At 35.4% G+C, this 24,577-nt stretch overlaps 2 protein-coding genes across 3 annotated transcripts in view; one reads left to right on the top strand and one right to left on the bottom strand.

Annotated features, from left to right (window-relative positions):
• Positions 1 to 113: 113 nt before the first annotated feature.
• LOC126582901 (uncharacterized) lies at positions 114 to 797 on the bottom strand. Its single transcript, XM_050247129.1, has one exon. It carries the CDS (start codon positions 651 to 653, stop codon positions 411 to 413), a length of 243 nt encoding a protein of 80 aa, XP_050103086.1. The 5' UTR covers positions 654 to 797; the 3' UTR covers positions 114 to 410.
• A 15,013-nt stretch (positions 798 to 15,810) lies between these two features.
• LOC126582165 (callose synthase 7-like) overlaps positions 15,811 to 24,577 on the top strand; it is a 35,290-nt gene continuing 26,523 nt past the window's right edge. Inside the window, exons 1-17 of one of the 2 annotated variants that reach the window (XM_050246182.1) lie at positions 15,825 to 16,424; positions 17,407 to 17,507; positions 17,947 to 18,059; positions 18,144 to 18,231; positions 18,317 to 18,427; positions 18,542 to 18,703; positions 18,828 to 18,917; positions 19,038 to 19,129; positions 19,259 to 19,382; positions 19,750 to 19,884; positions 19,980 to 20,056; positions 20,135 to 20,222; positions 20,542 to 20,664; positions 22,553 to 22,670; positions 22,793 to 23,124; positions 23,252 to 23,304; positions 23,652 to 23,712. In XM_050246182.1, the coding sequence (XP_050102139.1) occupies positions 16,211 to 16,424; positions 17,407 to 17,507; positions 17,947 to 18,059; positions 18,144 to 18,231; positions 18,317 to 18,427; positions 18,542 to 18,703; positions 18,828 to 18,917; positions 19,038 to 19,129; positions 19,259 to 19,382; positions 19,750 to 19,884; positions 19,980 to 20,056; positions 20,135 to 20,222; positions 20,542 to 20,664; positions 22,553 to 22,670; positions 22,793 to 23,124; positions 23,252 to 23,304; positions 23,652 to 23,712 (2,082 nt within the window). In that variant the 5' untranslated portion in view covers positions 15,825 to 16,210. Of the gene's footprint in view, positions 16,425 to 17,406; positions 17,508 to 17,946; positions 18,060 to 18,143; positions 18,232 to 18,316; positions 18,428 to 18,541; positions 18,704 to 18,827; positions 18,918 to 19,037; positions 19,130 to 19,258; positions 19,383 to 19,749; positions 19,885 to 19,979; positions 20,057 to 20,134; positions 20,223 to 20,541; positions 20,665 to 22,552; positions 22,671 to 22,792; positions 23,125 to 23,251; positions 23,305 to 23,651; positions 23,713 to 24,577 lie in introns of both variants that reach the window. The other variant, XM_050246183.1, reaches the window with a different exon arrangement.

A 24,577-nucleotide genomic window follows, 5' to 3' on the forward strand; every position in this document is an offset into this window, starting at 1 on the left:
TAACCTAGCTACTCTAAACTTCAACCTTTTTCGAATAACCGGATAACCTACTAGACCGAAAAAATATACAAAGAGCGTAAGACTGGAAAAACAAAACGTATACATAGCTCATATTAAACCATAACAGAGTTTATTTTCAAAATTAAAAAAGCAACTGTTACACAAATGAATTCTCAAGGAACCAGAAACCCTAGCAAGTTACATGCTTTTATGCCCAATTTTTGGCAAAAAAAAAAACAACAAAAAACATCAAATTAATACCCCATTATATTCCAAAAGGTGTAAAAAAAAAAATTTTAAAAAAAACAAAAAAAAGAGTGGAAGAAAGGAGTAAGGAGATACAAATTAAGAAATTAATTAACTAATCAGAATAATGAATTATGGAATATAATTAATAGTAATATAGTAGGTCAGATGTGGCAACCGCAGCAAAGGTAGAAGAAGCAGAGCGTCGAGACCAGAACGACGGCCTCCACGACGGATAGTATCTTGAAGACGACGTCGTCGAGGACGGTGATCTGAAAGTTCACGCGCTTCCATTTGAACACAGAGAATTTCCTTGGCCATAACTCTTTGCTGATCACCTTCCTTAACGACCACGCTGCCTTCTCCTTCTTTGTTGTTGCCGGTGAGCTCTTTTGATCATTTTCCATCTCTGAAACGTTGTCGTAGGGTATGGAGTTGATGATTGGCTGAGAGGAAGAAGTGTGAGGCGGTGGGTATATATAGAGAGATGGAGGGGAAAGGGTAGTGCTTTAATTGGTTTCTTCATAAACAATGGTTTCTTCATAAACAAAAGAAGGTGGTGCTGGGCCTGCTGGCCGAAGTGATTTCAGGTTTGTGACCAGGCTATTTCTGGAATTTGGTACAAATATTCTAAGTTAAATTTTTTTTTTTTAAATTTCAATAAGAGAGTCTCAGTAAGAATTCAATTATTAACCGTCATATATGTGGTCTACAAAATATGGTTCAAGTAGATGATTTCTTTAACATTAACCGTCACACATAATAACAACATAAAATTTGATTAATCCAATGTTTATTGAGGAGTAAGTTAATTAATTACTTCTTTAATTTCTTATATTAGCAAGAACACAAGTTTAAGAATGTTGGCAACTTTTCATTTGAACTTCTACCTTCTCATTTGCCGAGTTGATCCATTCACCATGTAAGAAATGTGTTACCTTATTATTTTATTACATTAAACTAGTATATTAAAATAAAAATAATAATAAAATTAATCAAATGCGTTTAATAACCAATTAAAAAAAGATTGAAATTGCTGTCAATTTTGGCAGCAAATGTGCAGTTTGCCAATCTATGTCATAACACATCAAATTTAGCTTTTCGATTGAAAAACATTGTTACTGTCTTTTTGTACTAATAATGCTGATATGGATATTGTAACATCTCTTTTGGAGATGCTTTTAAATTATGCTTGGTTTGCACGTCATGTGATTGGCATCTTCTTAACGAAGTCCACACATTCTCGATGCCTTTTCTTTCTGCAACGGCTCATAAAAAAAAAGTTTAAAGTTAGACAAAATCGACATATGTGTTGGTTTCATCTAACAACGGTTTGGTAGGGTGTGGTCCAATTCTATAGTTGTTTGTCCCGTTGGTCAAGGTTATCCAACGGCTACTTTCTTTCTTTTTTTACTAGGGTATAAACAAAGCGAAAATTTTCATTTTTCTTTTTGTTTTTTGATTAAGGAATGTGATTAGTTTTTAAAATTTTTAAAAAGAGTATGAGACAATGATGATGGGATCTCTTAATAAGGGCATATTTTTCTTAATTTTACATAATTACCATTTTGCCCTCTTTATGTAAATATTGTGTATCAAAAGTGTGGGTAAAATAGGAAAAATAAGGATATGATTGTCATTTTTCAAAAGGTACAAAATTACTATTTTGCCCTGCTTATATCAACATTATGTATTTAAAAGTGAGGGGCAAAATTGGAAGAAAAAGGGGCAAAAAGTTGACAAGCCCTCTTCTCTTAATAATATAGAATATAGATAGATTAGAACTTAGAACTGTTCTTCGACCAACTGTTCAAAGAATATTTACCTGGATCCTATTGAGTGTTAAAATGCAAGGTCCACTTCATTATACATGCAAGGCTTGTTGACTTTTGTATAACTGGAAAAATCAACGATTACATTTAATATTAATATATATTTGCAACAGTTAGGTCATGTATAAAACTCGTAGCATTGAGTCATATGTATCATTGTAGTTTAGACTCTTAATTTTGTTTTGTTCTTGGCTACCTTTTCATTTTAACTCATATCATTTTAGTTTAAGAGGAATGGAGAAACACGTGAAATAGTATATGATCAAGTGACTTGTGTTTTCAGTACACGTAAAACCTTCTCCTTTACTAAGCTAAAACGCTTTGCAAACTTGGAGAGCTTTTGCCGCAATTGATAAGTTTTCCAATTTTCGTGTAAAGTTTTCTTATCAATGCAACATAACATGTTAGATTGTGTTTTTTCACACCTTGTGATGAAACGACTCTTGCAACAAACCGGAATACAATATTAAGAGAGTTTTTTTTTCCTCCCTAGAGTAAGCAAACCTGACAATAATAAAGGAATTACTAGAACATGAGGCCGGTGTTTGTATAAGATCGCTACATTTCAAGCTTTCTTGCGTTTGAAACAACTAATAATTGACAACTTCTCCTTTAAACTTAATTTATAACTTTTCTTCGTCTTCTTCTTCGTCTAATATTGGAACTTGATTATTTAGATTCTTAGCGTAAAGATGAAATCAGAGACACACATGAATGATGCATCCGATATCTCATTTTACATATACTATAAATATATATTAGATATTCTTGTACCAAATAAGCTGTAGACCCTTCTTTTTCGGATTTGAATATGCTCCGGACCTTACTGTCTAGAGCCTAGGAATCAAACAATTTGTGCCACACATTTGTGTGGAAAAGAAATCAGAATTGTTGGTTTGTGTGAGGTGAGTCAGCGAAATGAATTAATGGGAACTGTCGGATTCATTTTGTGTGGCCCGAATTATTTGATCTTTAGAATCCAGACATTAAGGTCCAGAACGGATCCAAATTCTTCTTTTTCCAGTGTTAGGGGTTGTCCATGATGAGATGAGGACTTTGTGTGGAGGGTCGGTCAATGTCCAGATAGACTACAGGAATAATATCTTGTAGGAGACAGCCTCATAATTTGGTAGCGACTTCAACCCTTCTTTTTCTACAAGGGATATCAAGGCTGCAGAGGAATCCTAGTTAGCTGTCTCCAACTGTTCTAAATGAGAGATACTCTCATGTAACCGGTAATGTTATATAGCAAATATTAATTGGATAATTAGGGAAATATTTGAGAACGTATTAAACATTTAATGAGTTAAGTAACCTAGCAAGATTATGCATTGGTTTTAAGAGATAATCTTTCGTTCTGTATGAAAAAACAAGTATCTAATTTCCATCCAAAAAGTAAACATTATTATTCTCAATTCGTATAAAGTTTCAAATTTCAGAACCTCCTCAATAATCTCCTCAATTACTTGTAATTTGTTATACTTGGGGAAGTGAAACTGCGCGTTAAGAGAAAGCTTGAAACACTTCAACGAAAATACTTAAAGGATTAAGATCTGAGGTGATAGGTGCTTAGGGGGTTATCGGAGTGGATGTAAACAAGATTGGTTGAATCACTATATCTAAATCGTTTGTATTCTTGTTTGTTTATTTGCTCGGTGGTAACCAACATTCAAGGTGTGTGATGGATCATCGAGCCTCTAAGAGCAACTCCACCCTTAAAAAAATGAGCTAGCACTCAGCCTATTTAATCCACTCAGTGAACAGTGATAGACCTCGATGAACAGTAATAGGCCAAATGCATCTCCACCTCTACAAAATGCGCTGGCATCCAGCCCATTAAAAATATTATTAAATTTCTTATAAAATAATAAATAAATAAATTGTTTTAATTTCGGATAGGATTTTTAACCAATCTCATCACGTCACATGTCATTATCATAATAAAATTACATAAACTCATCAAATAAGCTTAAAAAACACACTAAATAAAATTACATAAACTCATCAAATAAACTTTAAAAAAACACTAAATAAACTAAGAACTTTATTGTTCCACCACAAGATCCTTTTAATTATCTTGACCTTGTTGCAATCCCCATTGGTGCTCAATCAAGTCACTTTGACGGGTACAGTGCCAGTATGGCTCTTGCAATGAAGTGTACCGCTCAGCGATCAAGTAAGAACTCAAGATTTGAAAACAATGAAGATGGATGTAGGGATGTAGGGTTTATATGGACAAAAACAAGAAAGGATGAGGTTCTTGGTATTTTTTTCACACAAAAAGTATATGAAAGCTTTGGTAAAAAGTGTTGAAAATATTGAGATATGGTGTAAGGTGGAAGATGAGGGTTTGGTATTTATAGGAAAAAAAACATAATTTTTTCTGTATTTTTTAACAATTTTTAATAATTTTTAGTTAATTTTTTATAAATTTTAATTTAGGTAATTAATCTAGACCGTTGGATTTAAAAAATATTAAAATCCAACATCCTATAAGTTGACATGTGACCAACGGTCATAATTCTGACCGTTGTGCCTTTTTCTTTTCTTTTTTTTTGAAAAAAAATTGGAGGAAAACGTGGACCGTTGATGTGTGATCGGACGGTTCAGATCAAAATTCAAATTCAAATTCAAATTTTTTTTACCATTGGAAATCCAACGGCCCAATATTTATGCACTAATAGTGTCTCAACTTATAACCCATTTAAGCCCAATAGTCTAAATGTGTGATGACTCTTTGTGTGCATCTAAGTAAATATTTTATATCAAAATCTCTTGACGCCATTAGTAGTAGGATCACATATTTTTAAAGTGTGTATTAATATGTTGTTCTCCTTTGATGTGTGTGATGTTGCGCATCATTCAATTGGCTTGTATCCAGCCAAACTACACCAACAGATCATATATGGACACATTCGTAACTAGATTCTTTAGACCACTTGAAAACCCTTTTCTCCTCTTAATTTAGTTTAAGATAGTCATATTGTTTCTAATAAGGGTTTTTAGTCAAAATGTACCTTGAGATTGTTTTGATCCCTAACAATGAAAATCGATAAAAGCCATCATTGAGTTTGTCCACATAAATCATTTTTTATAGTGAAAAATCTGTCAACATTCTCATTAAGTGGAGGGGTTGGTTGAGTACCCTTAAAGGTGGTCGAACGGTTGCTCACGGGACAATTTAACGACGATAGTCATAGATTTTTTTACGAAATGACCATTTACGGTGGACAAACTCATTGTCAAAAACCAAGGTGAGAAATTATGTCAATCTAAGTAACTCTTTTGGCTAAAAAGCCTTCTAATAATAAAAAAAATACTCACTTGTCATGTAGACAAATAACAAAAAGATAAGCTTGACTATCTGTTTGGCAATTTAAATCAATAGAAATCATCTCTGAAAAGCCAGTCGTACGTAAGGAACACCTTCATGCAGTTCCTTCTGGGTTTTGGCAATTAACCATATCAGTTCACCAGAACATCTCTAGAAAGCTACAGGCACACAACAATCAGCATGCCAATCATGCCAGAAAAATAGGTCATGTGCAATTTATAACTTGTACACCACCATGATCATTTGCACGGATTGACCATTAATAGCAAGTAATCAAATGTCTTTTCTTTTGGTTTTTTTCGACCATGTGGAAACAAGGTTTAGTGCTTGGTAACACGTTGGACAAGTACTTTTGAGTTTCAAGGAATAAGAGAGGGAAGATAAAATCGTTTATCTGACTAATTTATCATATATCGTATTTGAGTATCCTAAGTACTGGTATGTGGGATTATTTGGATATGTCTGTGTGTTTTCTTTGGGAAGAGCTTGCTGTTCAAACAAGGGAAGAAATCATGTCCACTGGTTCACTATGAAATCTGTTGATGCACAAAATCAGTAAGACTTTGGAACAGCGTAAAGTGTCAAGTTTGTGATCGCTCGGTTGCTCCGGTTACCTAGTGAGGATAATATGTAAGAGATAGAGATAAAGAAGCAAACACAAAATGTATATGGTTCACCCTAAGTTTGGCTATGTCCACGGGGTAGAGGAGTTCTCATTAATTGTGAAGGGTTTACACAATACATACGTTCAAGCATAATCATCATTTGTGAAATTTCATTCTTGGATTTCACTGTTACAATCTACGTATTTGTAATATTGAGATTTTATATTATTTCTCAAGAATTTATTTTAATTTGTTTGAATTTAGATTTTAATTAAACTAGTTACGTAGTTTGATGTTTAGAAATTAATTATTTAAAATCCGTAGACCTTTCGAGGTCACAATTTATATTTTCGAATAGATCTTGAAACCACAAATGTATAGGCGAAAGCTGTTTTCGAGTCCAGATTATAACGGTATAGTTACAGACATTTGAAGTTGTTTTACTAAACTATAGATTTTAAATCAATTAAACTTCCACAAGGAAGAAGCCTAATCAGATTTAAGCAAAAATAAGGGGACCAATCAGCTAGAAGGAGAAGGACCAATCAAATTAAAGGGGGAAGGTTTCAAAAATAAAAAAAAGAAAAAATAAAAAAGGGGGAGGCGTCTGATTCTAACCCCGTTTTGGGGGGAGATTGGACTTGTTAATCCACCAACTTGACCTGCTTGTATCTCCTCCGTCCGAGCTATGTTTTAGGTGATATTGGTGTCCATGGAAAGCTCTTGACGAGCCCTACATCTCTGTAGTGTTAGATTTCCCATTTTCTTTTCCATCTTTGCAGTTTGAAGCCACAAAGCCACAACTTTTTCGGCAGTTTTATCATTTTTTTGGTGATTCGGGCAACCATTTCCTTCAAGTGAGGTATGAAACTTCATCTACTCTTCATAATCTTCAAGTTGGTATGTTTGGTTCGTGCTTTCGTATTCATTTTAGAGTTGGGTGTTTAGAACCCTAGAAATCCGATTTTCTTCGGTGAATTTGGTTGGCTTCCAATTAGAATTTATCGTCGCCCTAGTTGTGTAAAGTGTTTCCCTTTGTTAAGCTCTAGCTACCATTTAAATTTGAGCTCATTTAGTTAATGTTGAAAATTGAGGTTTTCTAAACCCTCCACCTTGGCTACCACCACATGTGACGATGCGTGAGACCGTCCACGAGTGTTGTCTAAGTACCAAATACCTTCTAGTGATCCTACGAACCTATGTCTAGCTCGGTTTCCCGAAATTCAATTGTTTGGTGTGGTGATCAAATTGGATCACCACTTGTTTGTGTGATTGACGTCAATCTGATCGTTGGATTGTTGTACAATTTTGTGAACTCCTATGAAGGGAAAATATGAGATTTATGTGGGATTTCTAGTGACTAGCATGCATATACAATTCAAAATTTATATACGAAAGCAACGGAAGCATGTTATCACATAATATCAAAGCTATAGTCATGCAAATCCCCTTCAAGATGCATAGGTTTATATAAGATGCATCAAAACATTTTAGTGAAGAACAAAATGTAGGTTTAGTTTTATACCTCTTGATCTAGACTTTAGACCAAGGATGGACCACCTCCAAGCCCTTTGTTCCTTTAACTCCTTGAGCCTAGCCTCCCTCCTTGCCTCATCCACTTTGTTAGAATGAGTGCTCATTGGTTCTCCTTTAGTCTCCAAAGTAGAAGACCTCTAAAGATCCACACCCACTAGTGTAGTGAGATGGATGGAGGAATAACCAAAAGGGAGAGAAGATGATTAGCTAAATCTCCCTTATGGTGGCCGGCCTTGTGTGGTTTTAGAGAGAGAGATGTTTTCTTCCTTTTGTGAAAAACAACACACAAAACCCTAATGAAACATTTGCTATAAAGTTCCTTTTATAGCAAAAAAGAAACACATCAACATTTGACCTTTCTCTCCCTCTTTTGGCCAGCCCCTTTGTGTTGTTTGGGCTTTGGGCTTTTATTTATTTCAAGTCATCCAATGCTTGAATAAAAGCCCAATGGGTTTAGGCCCAATGGGCCCAATTAAACCCGAACGTTTCTTTAAGCCCAAAACGATCTTATATCGCTTTTATGATTTCTTTAGACTTTCTAATTAATCACAACACTTAATTAATCCAATTAATTATTTCCATCATCCATTAGTTACTCACTACAAGAGTGTATTGGTGAACAATCGTTTTAGGTTCTAATTAGCAAGGCAGTGAGGTGATTGGCACCAATCCAATTGATTATATTTAATCCAATCACTTAGTGAATTAAAACTTACTTTTAATTCACCTTCTTCTTTGACGACTACATTTAATCATCTAGAAGAACTCACAAGCCATAAGTGACATCTAACCATATATCATGGCTACCCAAGCTAATGTAGAAGTTGTTCGGAGAACCTATTCAGTTGGAATTACAATGTAATTCGATCATTCTCTAATACAATACTCTCAATCACATTATTAGGGTATGGATATATTATGTCAAACCCCTAATGTGATTATTCCATGTTATATGATTCAATTGAGTCGTATAGGAACGCTTTCCTTTATTATGCTCGATACTTCGGCCGAAGATTCCCGAATCATATCTTAGAGTATTCTTCCTCTCATAACGAGGATTAGAGATCCCTTGTTGCGCATTTACTTGCCTCCATGGCTAAGTGGCTTAACCCCAACTATGCCGTGGACACCCGCGAATGAAGTGACTTTGACATAATCAAAGATCAAGGACCTAACCACAAGACAACTACGATGCCTCAGGTCAAAGGACTACTTACATTATTCCAACCATTAGAGTTACTTGCTTGACATGTGAGTAGACCTCCATGCAAGTACTCTCGTTCGATTGTGTTCAGTGAACTCATTCCCTTAATGAGCACCTACATACCTGTCTTAGTGTCACTACACGAATGGGATGAGACTTTCCATCCTTCCAATTGAAGGGGACATAGTATGTACTGGTCTTTGCATTGTCAGTGTCCCTCTGACAATCATATGACTAGGAACCTTTTTGGACATGATGGTTATGTGAAGAAGGTCTCTGTAGTCTAACATCATTAGATTACTTCTTCCATCGATCCATTGTCCATGGATTCATTATTTAGGACATATATCGTTTATAGAGATAGTCCTAAATAGTATCTTTGCCATTTGATATATAAGAGTCATCTATACATCCATTTATTGTCCTGAAAGGTTTCTTCCAAAGATTGACTTTCAGGGCATATTTCCAACATCCTAGTTATTAGTTGTTGGACCTTTGAGAACTCACGGATCGGAAATCTAATATACGGATCTTCCAAATTGAATAACCTTAGATTGTTGAACTTAATGAACCTACCTTATCGGCGGTTGACGTTCTAGTTAACGTGCTCTACTCTAGAGTGTCGTTTATCTCTAGTTTGTTGTTGAGGATTGATGGAGCTTAGTTGGCTCATCACGATGACGTATCATTTCTAGTTGACATGTGTCTCGATATATGTATTAGTGGCACCATATTGAGTTATACTTGTTTATTAAATGTGCTTTCTATTGAATTGTTATTTTTTATTTTTAGCATCAATCTATGTTTATTAATTGTGATTCGACTGTAGCTTGGAAACGTTTATGAAATGTGGTTAGATATGTATGATTAGTATGATGTGTATGATTGTTTTTATGACAATGTGAACCCATAATCTTATGAGAAGTATTATGTAGAACTTTTATACTTGTATGATAAGATGGTTAGTGGTCATGAGAAGAAGGAAAATAATAATAATAAAACAAAACATAAGAAATAAGGAGAAAAAAAAAAGGATCTATCGAGAAGCAATGAGGGGGGTTCTCTTCGGTCGAGGATTATGGACCATACCCATCATTCCCCTTTCCTTGGCTGCCGTTCTGTGCTGCCAAACTATGCCGTCGCAAGGTATGGCTGCCCAAATTCCATAGAATCAGAAAGCTTACTGCTATAAGTTCCTCTTCTGCCTTTGTTTGTATTTCTTCAATTTGATAGCTGAGTGTTGTTGTGGTTGTCGTATTTATATGTTAGAATGGATTCCAAGGTTTCCTTTCATTTTTCATGGTTAGTATATGATGATCATTACATCATATTATATGTGGCTCTTACTATTGGGAGATAGTCTCTTTGGTTTTGTTTGATGAACACCTATAACTCTGCTACTTTGGTGTGTCTTTTCTCAGTTGTTACTTAACATCCCAGGCTAGTAGACAACCATGATGATGGTTGACACTATGTATGTATAGCCTTATTTGAAAATTACCCATTTATCATGTTGCATTTGTTGCTTTAAAGTTAGTGAATGCATTAATGTAATGTTGATGATGGGGAATCGACATTTATATTGTCTCATAATGTGAAATTGTTTCTCTTTATATTTAGTACAATGTTGCTAGAGTTATTTGTATACATTTAGTCAAACGTGATCCATATTTAGTCAGACATGGCTTTTATATGAATGATAGTGAATAGCCATTATCGATGAATATATTAATTCCATCTCATTGGTTTAACATTATCAAACCTTTTTGCATATGTCTGAAGTAGAACGAATCCTTATATGTATGTATAAAATAATGAAGGGATGAAATGGTTTTCTTATTTACCGTATACATATATCTATGTATGCATATTCAAAGGAATTTACTTATATCCCTGGAAATATATATGCACCAACTGCCAAGGCTTTTATATACAGGCACATCTATATTTGTAAATAGCATCTTCACTTATTTTCTGTAAGTGTTTCATTCAAATGTTACATTTATTTTGATCATGCTAATTCAAGTTAACCAAAATATTACTTGGATCTCATAGTGTTATTAGTAGTCCCAAGTAATCTAATTAAGACTAAAGTCGAAAGTGATGCATTTAGTAATTGCATATACTTGAGAATAGGAGTTGATTAAGGTGGTGGATGCTTATAGTAATAATTCGAAACAATGCATTGGAATGTAGATGGGAAATATAGAAATGGATGGTGTATGTGCTCATGTTTTAAATCATAAGTGTGGAGGTAGGAGGTAGGTTCTGTGTTGGTTTGATTGCACCATATAGCATTGGTACATGGATGATCTTGCTTGGTATATTCCATGATGGGGGACCATAAGTACTTCAGGGGTGATCATGCTTGGTATATCCGCAATGGGTGATCACTGCTTGCACGATTAGACTATACTGCTTGGTATATCCGCGATGAGGGACCATACACATTTTAGGAGTGATCATGCTTGGTATATCTGCGATGGGTGATCACTACCTAGAGTTACAGAATACAGTTCTGCTTGGTATATCCGCGATGGGGGACTATTAAGGGTGATCATGCTTGGTATATCCGCGATGAGTGATCACTGCCTATGTTATTAGATTATGCATATGGTTCTGCTTGATATATCCGCGATGGGGAACCATATGTATTCATAGGTGATCATGCTTGGTATATCTGCAATGGGTGATCACTGCCTGGACGATGAGATTATGTCTATGGTTCTGCTTGGTATATCCGCGATGGGGGACCATACGCATTTTAGAGATAATGATGATGATTAGTTGTACTTGGCACATTTTGATAGGCGATCATAATTTAGTTTAGATTTTGTTGAGTGGTCCGGAATCCCTACTCTTGCTCATTTCTATAAGTTAGACTAGAACCTGGATTCGAGTGAATGAGAATTACCCACAATAAACCTTGTGAATATAAATTAGAATTATCAGGTTATTACTTGGAATCCAGGCAGGGAATTATGTAGAATTCCTTTATTAAATTTCGTGCACTGATATGTGATCTGGTTGACTGATTAACATAATTAAATGTTAATATCGTGTTTCATTGATTCATGGAATGGGTTACTTGAGGTGATTGTGGAATGATGTTGAATATGATTTTTATTAATACGATTAGATCAATGATTAATGCGACTAGAGGATACTATTGTGCTTTGTTGATTCTTTGATATATTACATGCTTTGAATTGCGATTTTATGTTGAAACATAATGGTTTATATGATGGATGAAATAGAAACCTTGATTGTCAAGTGGGTTCGTTATGTAGCTTGAATCGAATAATTCATGATTGTCAAGTCCATATGTTTGCTGAAGGAATGTTATGCCTTTCGGCTTGAACGGACTGTGATATATGTCGAGTTGTAGCGAAGGACGAACAACGAATGACTTGATCCCTGTTGAGGGTACGTAGACAGTCTAACGAGGAGGTTAGATGCAACCATAAAATATACGAAAAATGCTATGAAATTCGAATCTTGATATATGCTTTGTACATATCCCAAAGGCGGGGAATGTTAGATATACGGGTAATTGGTGACGTCACGTGTCAATCATGAACGTATGTCAGGATCGGGGCGTGACATCATTGGTGGGTTCTAATGATGAGTTTAAGTACAGTAATGGCATTTGTCCTTAATTGTAGGATAATGATTTTCTTTTATAGTTGAGGAGAGTTTTCAGCTTTCGTCTGCGATCGATGTGGGACTCTAGGAGCTTTATTCTAACGCTGACACGTGTTGTGATGTGATTGGCCTCCTGGGTAAAGGGAAACTCTTGTGCTTTGGTAGGGGTGCCTCCGCATGAATCCTTCAATGGGTCTTTAAAGGTATGAAGTTGACCAATATTTGGTAGTTTCGGAATTGGTTGAATAGTACAAACAAAATCCAATGACCAAATGAGTGTGGGAAGAATTTTAAAGTTTGAATCCCCCCGCCCTTCCCTATTCATAAAAAGTATAACTATCAATGATTAATAAGTTTTGATTGATAGATAAAATTACCTTCACAAACTTTATACAACATATTGGTGACACCTAACATATCATGAGAAAATGTTGGAGAAAGAAAATAGTGTGTCAACCATATATACACAAGTATGACAATTTCAAAGATATGTGGTTACTCAGATAGCGAAGAGAAAGAAATATGTAGGAATCTCTCGATCACATTATCTGTATGATACTTTTTACAAAAGAATTAGACTTTATGTATTTTGGTTTCACTTGATTCTACGCTGGTATCACCCAATGCGAGAACTGCTCTAATACCTATTGAAGTTTCTCTTCTCGATAGTGAACAATCAATCGTTGTTGTAGCTAATGCGGACATGTTTTGTAGCATGTTCATTTGTTCACTTCACCACATGAGGAGCAACCGAACAAGTGGAAGAAGAACACACGGATGAGGAAACCTTTGGTGGGCAATTAGAGCCATTAGCTGTCACATACACAATACATGACGACTATACGTACGTGGTCCAACAAGATCATATCTCATAAGCCTTTTTGGCCCAATAGAATTGCTTGCATGTCTCACCAATATTCTTTTGGCAGTATATCTCTTTGGAACACAGACGCCGCGTCCGCGACTGGTTAATAATATGTCAATATCCTTGAGATATTCGCAAAGATTGACTGAAATGTGTCATGTTTAGGTGTACTGACATTTTATCAATGAAAAACTATTCAGTTAGTAGACATTCCATTGGTGAGGACAGAATGACAGCTAGTAGATGTTTTAATACATGCGGTGTTCGTAAAAGTGTTTCATGACTCACTTGATAAGATAAGTTTAAGAGACATCTAAACACTAACTTGATGGGGAATATTGGAGTGAGTCAATGTACTATAGGAATTTAATATATGTTGGCGTGAGTCAATATACGATAGGAATTCAACATATGTTGGTCTGAATGAATGTACCTAAAATCAGGATTTAATGTTTTCCGATAATTGGAATTAAATATACCAAATATCCTTGTACTTGTATATATATTTCCTCCTTGAGAGAAGAATATAACACCATAGTTGAAACCCAAAATTTATCTTGCTATGAGGATGCACTTTTGCCAATGGATGCTTCCATCATGTTAAGTAATCCTCTGGTGATTCCTTGCCCCATTTACATGTAGATGCCTCCCAACTGGAAGTTTATCACGATGTTTGCATCGTAAATTTGTAATGTCTTTGAGCTGTAAGCATCTCCTTTACGGCCATTATTTGCTAGTAAATCTAAGAACAAGAATCCATGCTTTGTAGCCATGGAGGTAATGACTTTTCTGAACTAATGTTGCTTCAGTTTCACAGACCTTTTGGTTTTTTTTTTTTTTTGGTTAAATTAAGAATATATTAACAAGGGCAAAGCACAAAAAGAATAATAAAAGATAACAATGTGATTAAAACTCAAAGCACCAACAAGTAAAAGGGTAAACGTGAAAACCAAAGCCTAACTCACGCAGGGGAAGACAACAAACAACTTAGAGCCTAAGGAGCAGCAATATTCCAATTATGGAAGATCCCGTGATAATGGTGGAAGACTTAACTTTTAAAGTACAATCGACACCGAATCATATTGGTGATGAATTGAAGAATTGTAGCAAGGGGTTTCTTAAAGATGTTGAAGATGCGTTATTCCGCTCACACCAAATGACCGACCTTTTGTTGGGAAACCTAACTAAAGGAATAGTAGAATTCTTGCAGAGGACACTTCAAAGGTAAAAGCTCACCCTATGTATCCACTCCAAGGTTCAACCCCTATTCCCAATTGCTAAAAAGAAGATAAAAGAAAAGCATTAACAAACATCTAATCAACCAAAGTCACCTTTTTCATCTAAGTGTTATGTTAACAACCAAAATCAAATCAAAATTCTATGTTAGTATTGTGATTTGTAAAAGAATTCATGCAAAGTTGTTCATGCAATGGAAAGATTATATAAAGTTACAGGTAAAAGATTACGTGTTCAAGAAATAAAAATTAGCCATTTAAAATTTTATCATAACTAGTTACTTGGCATGTGGAATTCAACTTACAACCTACTAATAGTTATGTAATTGAAGTATCGATAACATTATAAAATGAACGATATCGAAAGTCTATAGTGTGTTGATATGCTTGTCTATATTGAATATCAAACCAATACGCTGGTCTCACCGTTTGACCCAAGTAATGAACAACAACAATCATTTTCATATCGTTCGTATTCATTATCTTTCCTATCTCACATCTTTCGTACTCATAATTTTCATTTTTGTTCCTATTATAATATGCTTGAAACATTAGAAAATTTAATTATGCTCAAAATATAGTGCTCGATTAAAACTAACTAGCCTCTTGAAACCTGCTAATCGCGTGTCAATTGACTCTTTTGTATGTTATATATTTGTTAAATTTTTAGTTTTTTTATGAAAAAAGCATTTATAATTTTTATATAATAAATTCATAAAAAAGCCACAAACTTGTTTACCTCTTTTGAATTTTTATTTAAAAATGATTTTACTATTTTGCACTTACTTAATTGAAATTTTATTTTTACTCATCAAAAGTTGAAAGAAAGGGGCATTTTTGACATTATAAATGTTTTAACAAATTTATTTGTTTATTTATCTATTTTTTAACGTAAGTAAATTAGATTCTAAAGTAAGCACCCATCGAATCCGAACTCAAACCATCATATAAAGGTACAACATATTTTCACTAATGCGGAAAGATGCCTTAACAAATTTATCTTCTCCCTTTATATACAGGGAAATGAAAATACTAGAAAAAATTCCTGGATATTTTCCACGTGTAAACCTCCTGGCATAGCGGTCTCCACCTTCTTTCTTCTTTATGTGAGATTTTTCAATGTGATCGGTACACGGCTGGTACACCACGTGACATTATACAAATAGTGCGATATATGTGCTAAAAAATTAATAACTTAAAAAATAAAATTTCTCATTACTTATATTAAAATGTATCACTTGTGTTACCGTCGCAACTAAAATGTTCTCCTTCTTTACAGAGTCACAGATCCCTTCCCGCCCTATTGACTTCCAGTACTAAGCAAACTCCGCTGATTTCAAAAAGCAACCTCTCCGAAAAGCAGAAACACCCAGGAAAACAAAAGCACTTCCGGGCAGCTGATTGCAGATTTGTTTATCATCCTCCAATTCCAAAAGCAAAAGCACTTCAAAAAGCATCTGAAAACAAACAAAACCCAACCCTCGCATCACCGATTCCTTTCTTGCTTCGAGAGCAAAATCCCACTTTGATTTCCCTTTCCCCACCTCCCTCCCAAAGTATCTCGCTCTTTCTCTCTCCCCCCCCTATATTTCTCTCTCTAAATAGCTAAAAGGATGACATCTTTCCTTAATTCGCAACAACCCACATTGAAATCAGTGAGAGCTGAAACCGAGAGGAGGCAGCCGAGGATTGGCGGCGCTTTTCGGAAATGGCGAGCTCCAGCGGTACGAAGAACGAGTACCGGGGGCCGTCTCGGTCATTGTCGAGGGCAATGACGAGAATGCCCACAAGGGTTTTGGAGTTGCCGAACGAGGACGAGTCGTTGGACAGCATAGTTGTTCCCCCGGGACTTCCCTCAATTGCTCCGATTTTTCGAGTGGCGGATGAGATTGAGAAGGACAACCCTAGGGTTGCTTATCTCTGTATGTTATTGTTGCCCTCACTGTTATGTTTGTTTACAATTAATACTGTTTGGAACCAAGTGACAAGAAAAAGTATGAATTTTTGTGTGTCCATAGTTTGGAACAAAATGTTAAACTGTTGAATTCGGTATTCATTATTTCCTCCATGTATGCTTTACCGTTCTTTACGAATGGCGATAATCCCATGTTAGTTGGTGAAAGGAGAAGGAGAGGGGGAAGTGTGGTTGGTAGACCGTAGGTGGAAGAGAAATCAAAGCCCTGTAAAGAAAATTAGGAATGTTAGCCACATAATATTTTTGATGGCATACTATTGTTCTTCTGCATACGACTTTCCACTGGTTCCATTCCTGATGACTTCTCCGAATGAAGGAAGAAGTCAGTGGGAAAGGGCCTGAGTAGATCAGTCGTAGGTCAATCCATCCAGGAAGACCCCAGATTTGTTTCCTGATTGGTTTGCCTCAATCACCAGTCGGAAGCCTGGATAAAGAAGTGACTTGGTTGGTAATTGGTATATGGGCATCATACAACTTAGTCGAACTAGAAAACTTGCATTTCAGTTAGATTTACCTATATTCTGGTGATAAAGTCCATATAACTGGCATTTCTTGTTGGCTTGAAAATTTTCTCCATTGTACATATACATGCCTCTTGTTGGAAGTTTTCTATTGTTCTACTGTTTCTTTGTCCCTCAATAAAACGTTTTTCTCACTGTAGGTGCTATTTTGTTTCAAACGAGAATATATGGCAGAAAATCTTAATACAACTTTCATTTCCCATTAATAATATTTTTAATCTATATTGCCAATGGGGATAGAATCTTAATGTTCTTTGTGTCAAGTGTTCCTGCTTAGCTTGGTAAGTGAGCTTCATTGTTGCTTGTAATGTGCTTGGTGTGTATGTTTTGAGTACGGCAGAAAGCACTTTCTTGATGGCAGTGGCAGAATATGTTAGTCTGTTAGGTTGATATTTTTTGTGCATTCAGGCCGCTTCCATGGATTTGAGAAGGCACACAAGATGGATCCAACATCAAGTGGACGTGGTGTTCGACAGTTTAAGACACTTCTTTTGAACAAACTTGAAAAGGTAGACCATTAAATTGTCAATGGTTTCTTGTATTTTATTTTATTTTTCGTGAAGATTGGTATGATCTTAGCATTTCATTTATATTTCTCGTTGGTGTGTGTATGAATAGTTAACTTGTGATTTCATCTGTACGTTAATGTGGCAAGATTTATTTTATTTCTTCTTCTCCTCCTTTATCCTTTGTCTTCCATGATTAGAAGTTTCAAACTCAAGACCTCCTGCAATTAGAGATCTGATTCCATTGCGGACAACGATTGGACCCAAAACTTTAAGCTGTTAGGAAATAAGGGAACAATTCATACCAGGCTCTACCATTTTAAAATAATCTTTAAGGCTAATCCTAACTCTAAAATATCATTACCAATATCTATATTAGATGAAGTGCTTTTGAAAATGAATTGAAGTGTCTTTATATTTCTTAAAATTCTATTCGTTGCAGGATGAAATAGTGACAAAACATCAGCTTGCTAGATCTGATCCACAAGAAATTGTGAAGTATTACCACCAATTCTATGAGAAAAATATCAAAGATGGAGAGTACACAAAGAAACCGTAAGGCTTGTCTTTGATTTTTGATATGCTTGATTAATTGGATTAATCATTGTATCTTATACTTTTGGACACTAACTCTTGAAGGGAAGAGATGGCTAAGAATTGTCAGATTGCAACAGTACTTTATGATGTGCTCACGACAGTGGTACCTCAAACCCAAATAGACAAACAGGTTTGATTTTTATGATTTGGGGATGCGCAAGTCCTTAACAGACAGTTTGATGCAGAAGGTACTGAAAATAATTGTGTCATTACAGACACTGAAGATGGCTGAAGATGTCAAGAAGAAAAGGGAGCAGTATGTCAACTATAACATTCTTCCGCTGTATACTGTTGGTGTTAAACCAGCAATTATGGAACTTCCCGAGGTTGTACATGGGCAGTATATGTGATTTCCATTCCTTTCTGATTTCGTTTCATGAAATATTATTTTTCTCTATTGCTTACTGCTTTATTGTCTTATTTTCACCTGCAAATATTAGATCAAAGCAGCGCTCCGTGCTCTACAAAATGTGAACAGTCTTCCAACGCCAAAATTTCATGTGAAGCTCTCGAATCCTGATGACAAGTCAACAGTGCCTACAGAGAGGATTAAACCTGTCAATGATATACTCGATTGGCTTTCTTCTATTTTCGGGTTTCAGGTAACTTCTGCCCTAAATACCCATCTCTTTTATCTTACCTTGGTTCTTATATGCCCTAGGTTTAAAACTTTTATGGGTATGCTAACCTTTTTCTTAATGGAAATTTCATTTTTGTGGTTTGAAGAAAGGAAATGTGGCAAATCAGAGGGAACACTTACTCTTGCTACTTGCCAACATGGACGTAAGACATAGAAATCTTGAAAATTTCACTGAGGTACATCTGTGTTCCTTTGAGTTGCTTTGTGTTTATTTTTTGCTTTGAGTTTTACATGCTCCCATTTTTCTTGACTGTATTTTACGTGATGATTAAAGATTAACAGAAAGCTTATTGCAGTTGAACAGTGCCACTGTACAACAATTGAGTGAGAAAATTTTTAAGAATTATCGTTCCTGGTTTAACTATTTGCATCGTAAAACAAATATTAGGTGAGCGATCTAAATACCATCAATTATAACTTGATGCCTTAATTTGAATTCATATAGAGTTGTCACCATTTCAGGACTACTAATTTTCATTTGGTATCTCTGTCCCTCCCTCCTCCCACAACTTTTAAGGTTCCCTCCGGATTATGACAGACAACAATTGGAACTTATTTACATTGCGCTCTATCTTCTCATATGGGGTGAAGCTTCAAATATTCGGTTCATGCCTGAATGCTTATGCTATATTTTCCATCAGGTATGTATGCTTTCTTTTCATGTTAGCTCATCAAGATGAATGGTCTGGAGTGAATGGCCAAATCCTTTAGTAGTTTTCATTATTTTCTTCGTTTCTTATTATAGCTAGCCTCCTGATAGCTAACTTGATTTTGAAACCAATTCCTCACCATTTATTAAAACAGTAGAAGAACAAAATGAAAGTCCATAAGTACATACTAGTGAGTTGCAAAGTAAAACATAAAAATCTAGTCTACGACATAAATATTATACTGTAAGATTGTAGAGAATCATGCTTGTTCTTAATACACAACTTTTTCAGAAGTTTCACTTTTACATGTCCTGAAACTTATAAGGTTTGATAACACTTTTCTTCCATAATTGTTAAGATGGCCAAAGAGGTATATGGAATTTTATCTAGCAATGCTCATCCACCTACTGGAGAAATATACGAAACAACAGCACGGGATGAAGAATCTTTTCTGAGGGATGTTGTAACTCCTATCTACCAGGTCTTGTACAAGGTAAGGATTGTATTCTACTGCCTGTATTTCTCCACAAGAACCATTTTTATTACAATTTTGCAATTCAAAAGTTGCATCTCTTTTTTGTTGCAAAGGAAGCAAAGAGAAACAAAAATGGCAAGGCAAGTCATTCAAGATGGAGAAATTATGATGATTTAAATGAATACTTTTGGTTAGTATCTTTGATGGTAAATTTTGCTTTTGATCCATTCAGATATAAATAGCTGAAAGGCCTGTTTATTCCTTCTAGGTCCGACAGATGTTTTAGGCTAGGGTGGCCAATGGACCCTAAAGCAGACTTTTTTAGACATTCAGATGGGATTCAACCAACAAATAAGGTACTTATCTTTGTTGAGAGGTTGTCTGTTTATAACTTTGAGTGGGGGATGGTCAACTTAGACATATTCGGAAACATTTTATATAATATCTCATTCCAGTGTTCTATTCAGAAGAAACAAAACTCCTATTGCTACACAAAGTTTACTAAAATTCCTCTTCTCTTATGAGTTGGACTTTTCTGTGTGCTACATGTGCATGGAAACATGTCCATAATGCACAATGTTTGCATACATGAACATAATTTGTGTCTGCACATGCATAGGATTTTTTTTACTTTTTCTTAATAAATTTGTATTCATCTGCATACATGTTTAATAGAGGCCAAATCAAGCTGCTGGTGGGAGGAGGAAACCTAAAACAAATTTTGTAGAAGTCCGAACATTTTGGCACCTCTACAGAAGTTTTGATCGAATGTGGATATTCTTGATATTGGCTTTCCAGGTAGTCTTAATTTATAATTATATGTTTATAGTTTGAGTAATGATTCCAAACTCCCCTAGAGTTCTCAAATACACAATCCTGATATACACTAAACTCCATGTCGTAAGTGTCTTTCAAGAATGGTAAGAATCGACCTTTTGGTTTGCTTTTCGATTTTCAGTATGATCGTACAAATAATGTACTCTCTTTCCTGCCCTTTCCTATCCATATCAACAAGATTGGAAAAACAAGCATATCTCTTTCCTGCCCTCTCCTATCCATATCAACAAGATTGGAAAAACAAGCATACACTTCCCTTGCTTCTGAAATCACCCATATCAGCTGTGTATGCTGTTATAATACTATGATGTTGTCATTTTCCATGCCCACCTCAATTCATATCAGGCCAGTAGTTCAAGAACCAACATGACATAAGATGCCACTTTGATGATTGATTTGTTTTGTTTAATTTTCAAAGAAATTTGGATTTTGAATTCCTCTAAGCACGTGGACTTGAATTCTAAACCATAGTTTATTCAAGCTCTTTAACCAACAATATAGGAATACTATAGTCTATACTAAATAGAAAACAAAATAAAAAAATTCCTATCTATGCAAGCTTAAGTGGTGGTGATGGAATTTGAGAGTGATGGAAAAGATACGAATTTGTATTCTCTTTCTATATTCTGTTTTGTTTTGTGAGAGGAGGATTGGATATGGTGGGTGGAAAACTGGCAGTGGCAGGCTGGGTAGGTGGTGGGGGAAGTTACAGGATTCAGAATGGAGGCAAAATAGGGTAATGCTTTGTTTAAGAAAAAAACTGTCATCACTGCCGCTAAGAGTGTGTGGCATTTTTCTTTGGGGGAGCTTTTCCATTTGAATCAAAGTTGCTACTCCTGAATAGGGATGGGCAACGGTTATGGCGGGCGGGTAACCGCGGTTATTTACCCATAACCGTTTATGCTCATACCCGCATAACCGTTTACCCATTGGGTAATTGCATAAACGGTTATACCCATACCCATAACCGTTTATAAACAGTTAACCATACCCATTTAACTGTAACCGTTTAATACCCATTTACCCTTTTACCCTTTTTAACCTGTTTATTTTTTATTTTTTTTTACCATTACCCCTTTTTTCACCCGGCTTCATGTTTTTTAACAACTTGAAAATTTTAAAAAAATTGTCATAATTTTTTTTTTTTTTAACAATTAAACACCGTTATAGGTACATTCATCATACATTTCCGTATTTTAATTTTTTAAGTTCTTATACCATTCCAATAATTGAAATAATAGTTTACGGACAATATTTTTAACTGTTACCAATGAAGGTAAATATAATATTTGCTAAGTATTATTGGGTTACAAAAATTGTTTAGAAGACATTTCTGTCAATTTCACGGTTACCCGCAAAGAATTTAAATTAATTTGGCGAATTCCTTGATAATGAGAATCATCATTCCTGTAGCAGTGTTATTGAGAGAATGATCGATGAATTCCTTGCTAATTTATTGGGTGCTAAGTATTATTGGATCAAGAACATGGTTTGTGTTAGTTTTACATATATAAAATAAATGGGTAAACGGTTATCCGTTTATAACCGCGGTTAATACCCATAACCGTCCATTTAAATTTCGCTGGTAAACGGTTATACCCATAACCGTTTATTTATCTAAACGGTTACCCATAACCGTAACCATTTAATTTAAATGGGCGGGTAACCGCGATTACCCATAACCAATGGGTATTTGCCCATCCCTACTCCTGAACAAAAGTGAGGTTGATATGTTTCCTAGATAAAAAAGGATGTGTTTTTAAGATGAAAAGGAGATTGGAGAATCTCTTTTCTTTTAATTCTATACAATTCTTGTAAAGAATGTGCCTCACTATATTCTGATTTTTAGGCTATGCTTATTGTTGCATGGAGTCCTTCTGGTTCTCTGACTGCTTTCTTTGATGCGGATGTCTTCAGAAGTGTTTTAAGCATCTTCATCACTTATGCTTTCCTCAACTTATTACAAGGTGGGTGTTCTTGGCATTTATTTCCCTATAATGTATACTGTTATATTCTGCTCTAATGGCATGCCATCTATTTACTGACTTTTCTGCTACACTTTCTTATCTTGTGTATATATGTTCTTCAGCCACTCTGGATATAATTCTTAGTTGGCATTGTTGGAAGAGCTTGAAATTCACTCAAATACTACGATACCTCTTGAAATTTGCTGTAGCTGGTGTATGGGCTGTGGTTCTGCCCATTGGTTATTCTAGTTCTGTGCAGAGTCCTACAGGACTTCTAAAATTCTTCAGCAGTTGGGCTAGGGATTGGCGGAATCAATCATTTTATAATTATGCTGTTGCGCTCTATCTGCTTCCTAATATATTGGCTGCTGTGCTATTTTTTCTTCCACCTTTACGGAGGCACCTAGAGCGCTCAAACTGGAGGATTGTCACTCTTTTTATGTGGTGGGCTCAGGCAAGCATGTCTGAAACAAATTTCTTGTTGCCTTGTGGTTGTAGATATATCTTTTTGCTCTGTTATTTTTGCTTGAGTTAAGGATATTTGAATGATTTTTTTTTATGTGTTTCTGGCCATACTACAGCCAAAACTGTATATAGGAAGAGGGCTTCATGAGGACGTCTTTTCACTGCTGAAGTAAGTAAAAAGTATCTTCACTTTTATTATTTTTCTTCATCATTTGACAGTGGGGTAAGGCTAGCCTCTCCATAAATGGGGGTAAGGCTAGCCGACATTCACCTCTCCCAGACCCTGTGTAAAGCGGGAGCCTTGTGCACTGGGTACGACCTTTTGATCTTTTGTGAAGTTCTTCTGGTCGAACGTATTGCGTATTGATTTGACAGTGGGGTGTTGAATGTGAGTGGGAAAAGCTCTGAGGTGGTTCACCATTTTGCTGCTTGTCTTTCCACTCATTAGTCATTACTATTGATATTTGATTTCTGGTGCCTTTGTTCTGATTTTAACAGAATTACCTTTCTTTTCAGATATACGCTGTTTTGGATCATGCTGCTAATCAGCAAGCTATCGTTCAGCTATTATGTGGAGGTGGTTTCTCTTCAATATTCTTCTTTCTGATCTTAAACCCTTTTTTTATTTTCCATTTCTTATTCATGTTCACATACATACATAGCAGGCAGTGGCATATACATTTAGGTATTTGTATGATTTAAACACACCCGCACATGTACAATCTGTTGTGTGTGCATGAACTCACTTAGCTCCTGAAATTAAAACTGAAGTGTTATGAAATTTGAGATACATAGCAGCCTGAGTCCACAAATAAGTCACTGAGCTAATTCTATAAGTTTCAATAACACGAAACAGAATTCCTTGACCACCACACACAGGCTCAACATAAGGGTGATAGTCCTTGAATCTCAAATGGTATATCATCATGTATAGAATTTTGACCAGGATTACATATTTTGTTAATATTTTCCTAAATCAGTTATAGCAAGTCATATTTGAAGATTACCACATAATGTATAACCTAAAAAGTTTGAAGAAAGTAATAGATCCATTGAGAAAGGTATGATGAAATGTTAAGTTACCTGGCTTTGTTCTCATTGGCCAGTGGAAAAGATTATTCTGGAAAACCAGAAGCAACATATTTAAAGAACATCAAATGATTTCTAGTCTTAGCCAGCTCGAGTTCTCAACTCCACTAGGCTGAACTCATACTTCTAGAACTCAAATTTTATATTAATGTTGCTTCTTATTTTTTCTGCTACCTTTGTCTCCTAATGCATTCCACCTAGAGATGAACAACAATAATTTTCTTTTTAAACTAGGATACTTTACCCTGTCAAGTTGTGAAACATTAAGTGCTCATTTGTATGAATCGTAACTGTATACATGGTAAATAGATGCCAAACTTCATTAACTTCCTGTTGACAAGTTGATGCCCAAA

Source organism: Malus sylvestris, chromosome 9, assembly GCF_916048215.2.
Source record: "Malus sylvestris chromosome 9, drMalSylv7.2, whole genome shotgun sequence".
Taxonomy (NCBI): domain Eukaryota; kingdom Viridiplantae; phylum Streptophyta; class Magnoliopsida; order Rosales; family Rosaceae; genus Malus; species Malus sylvestris.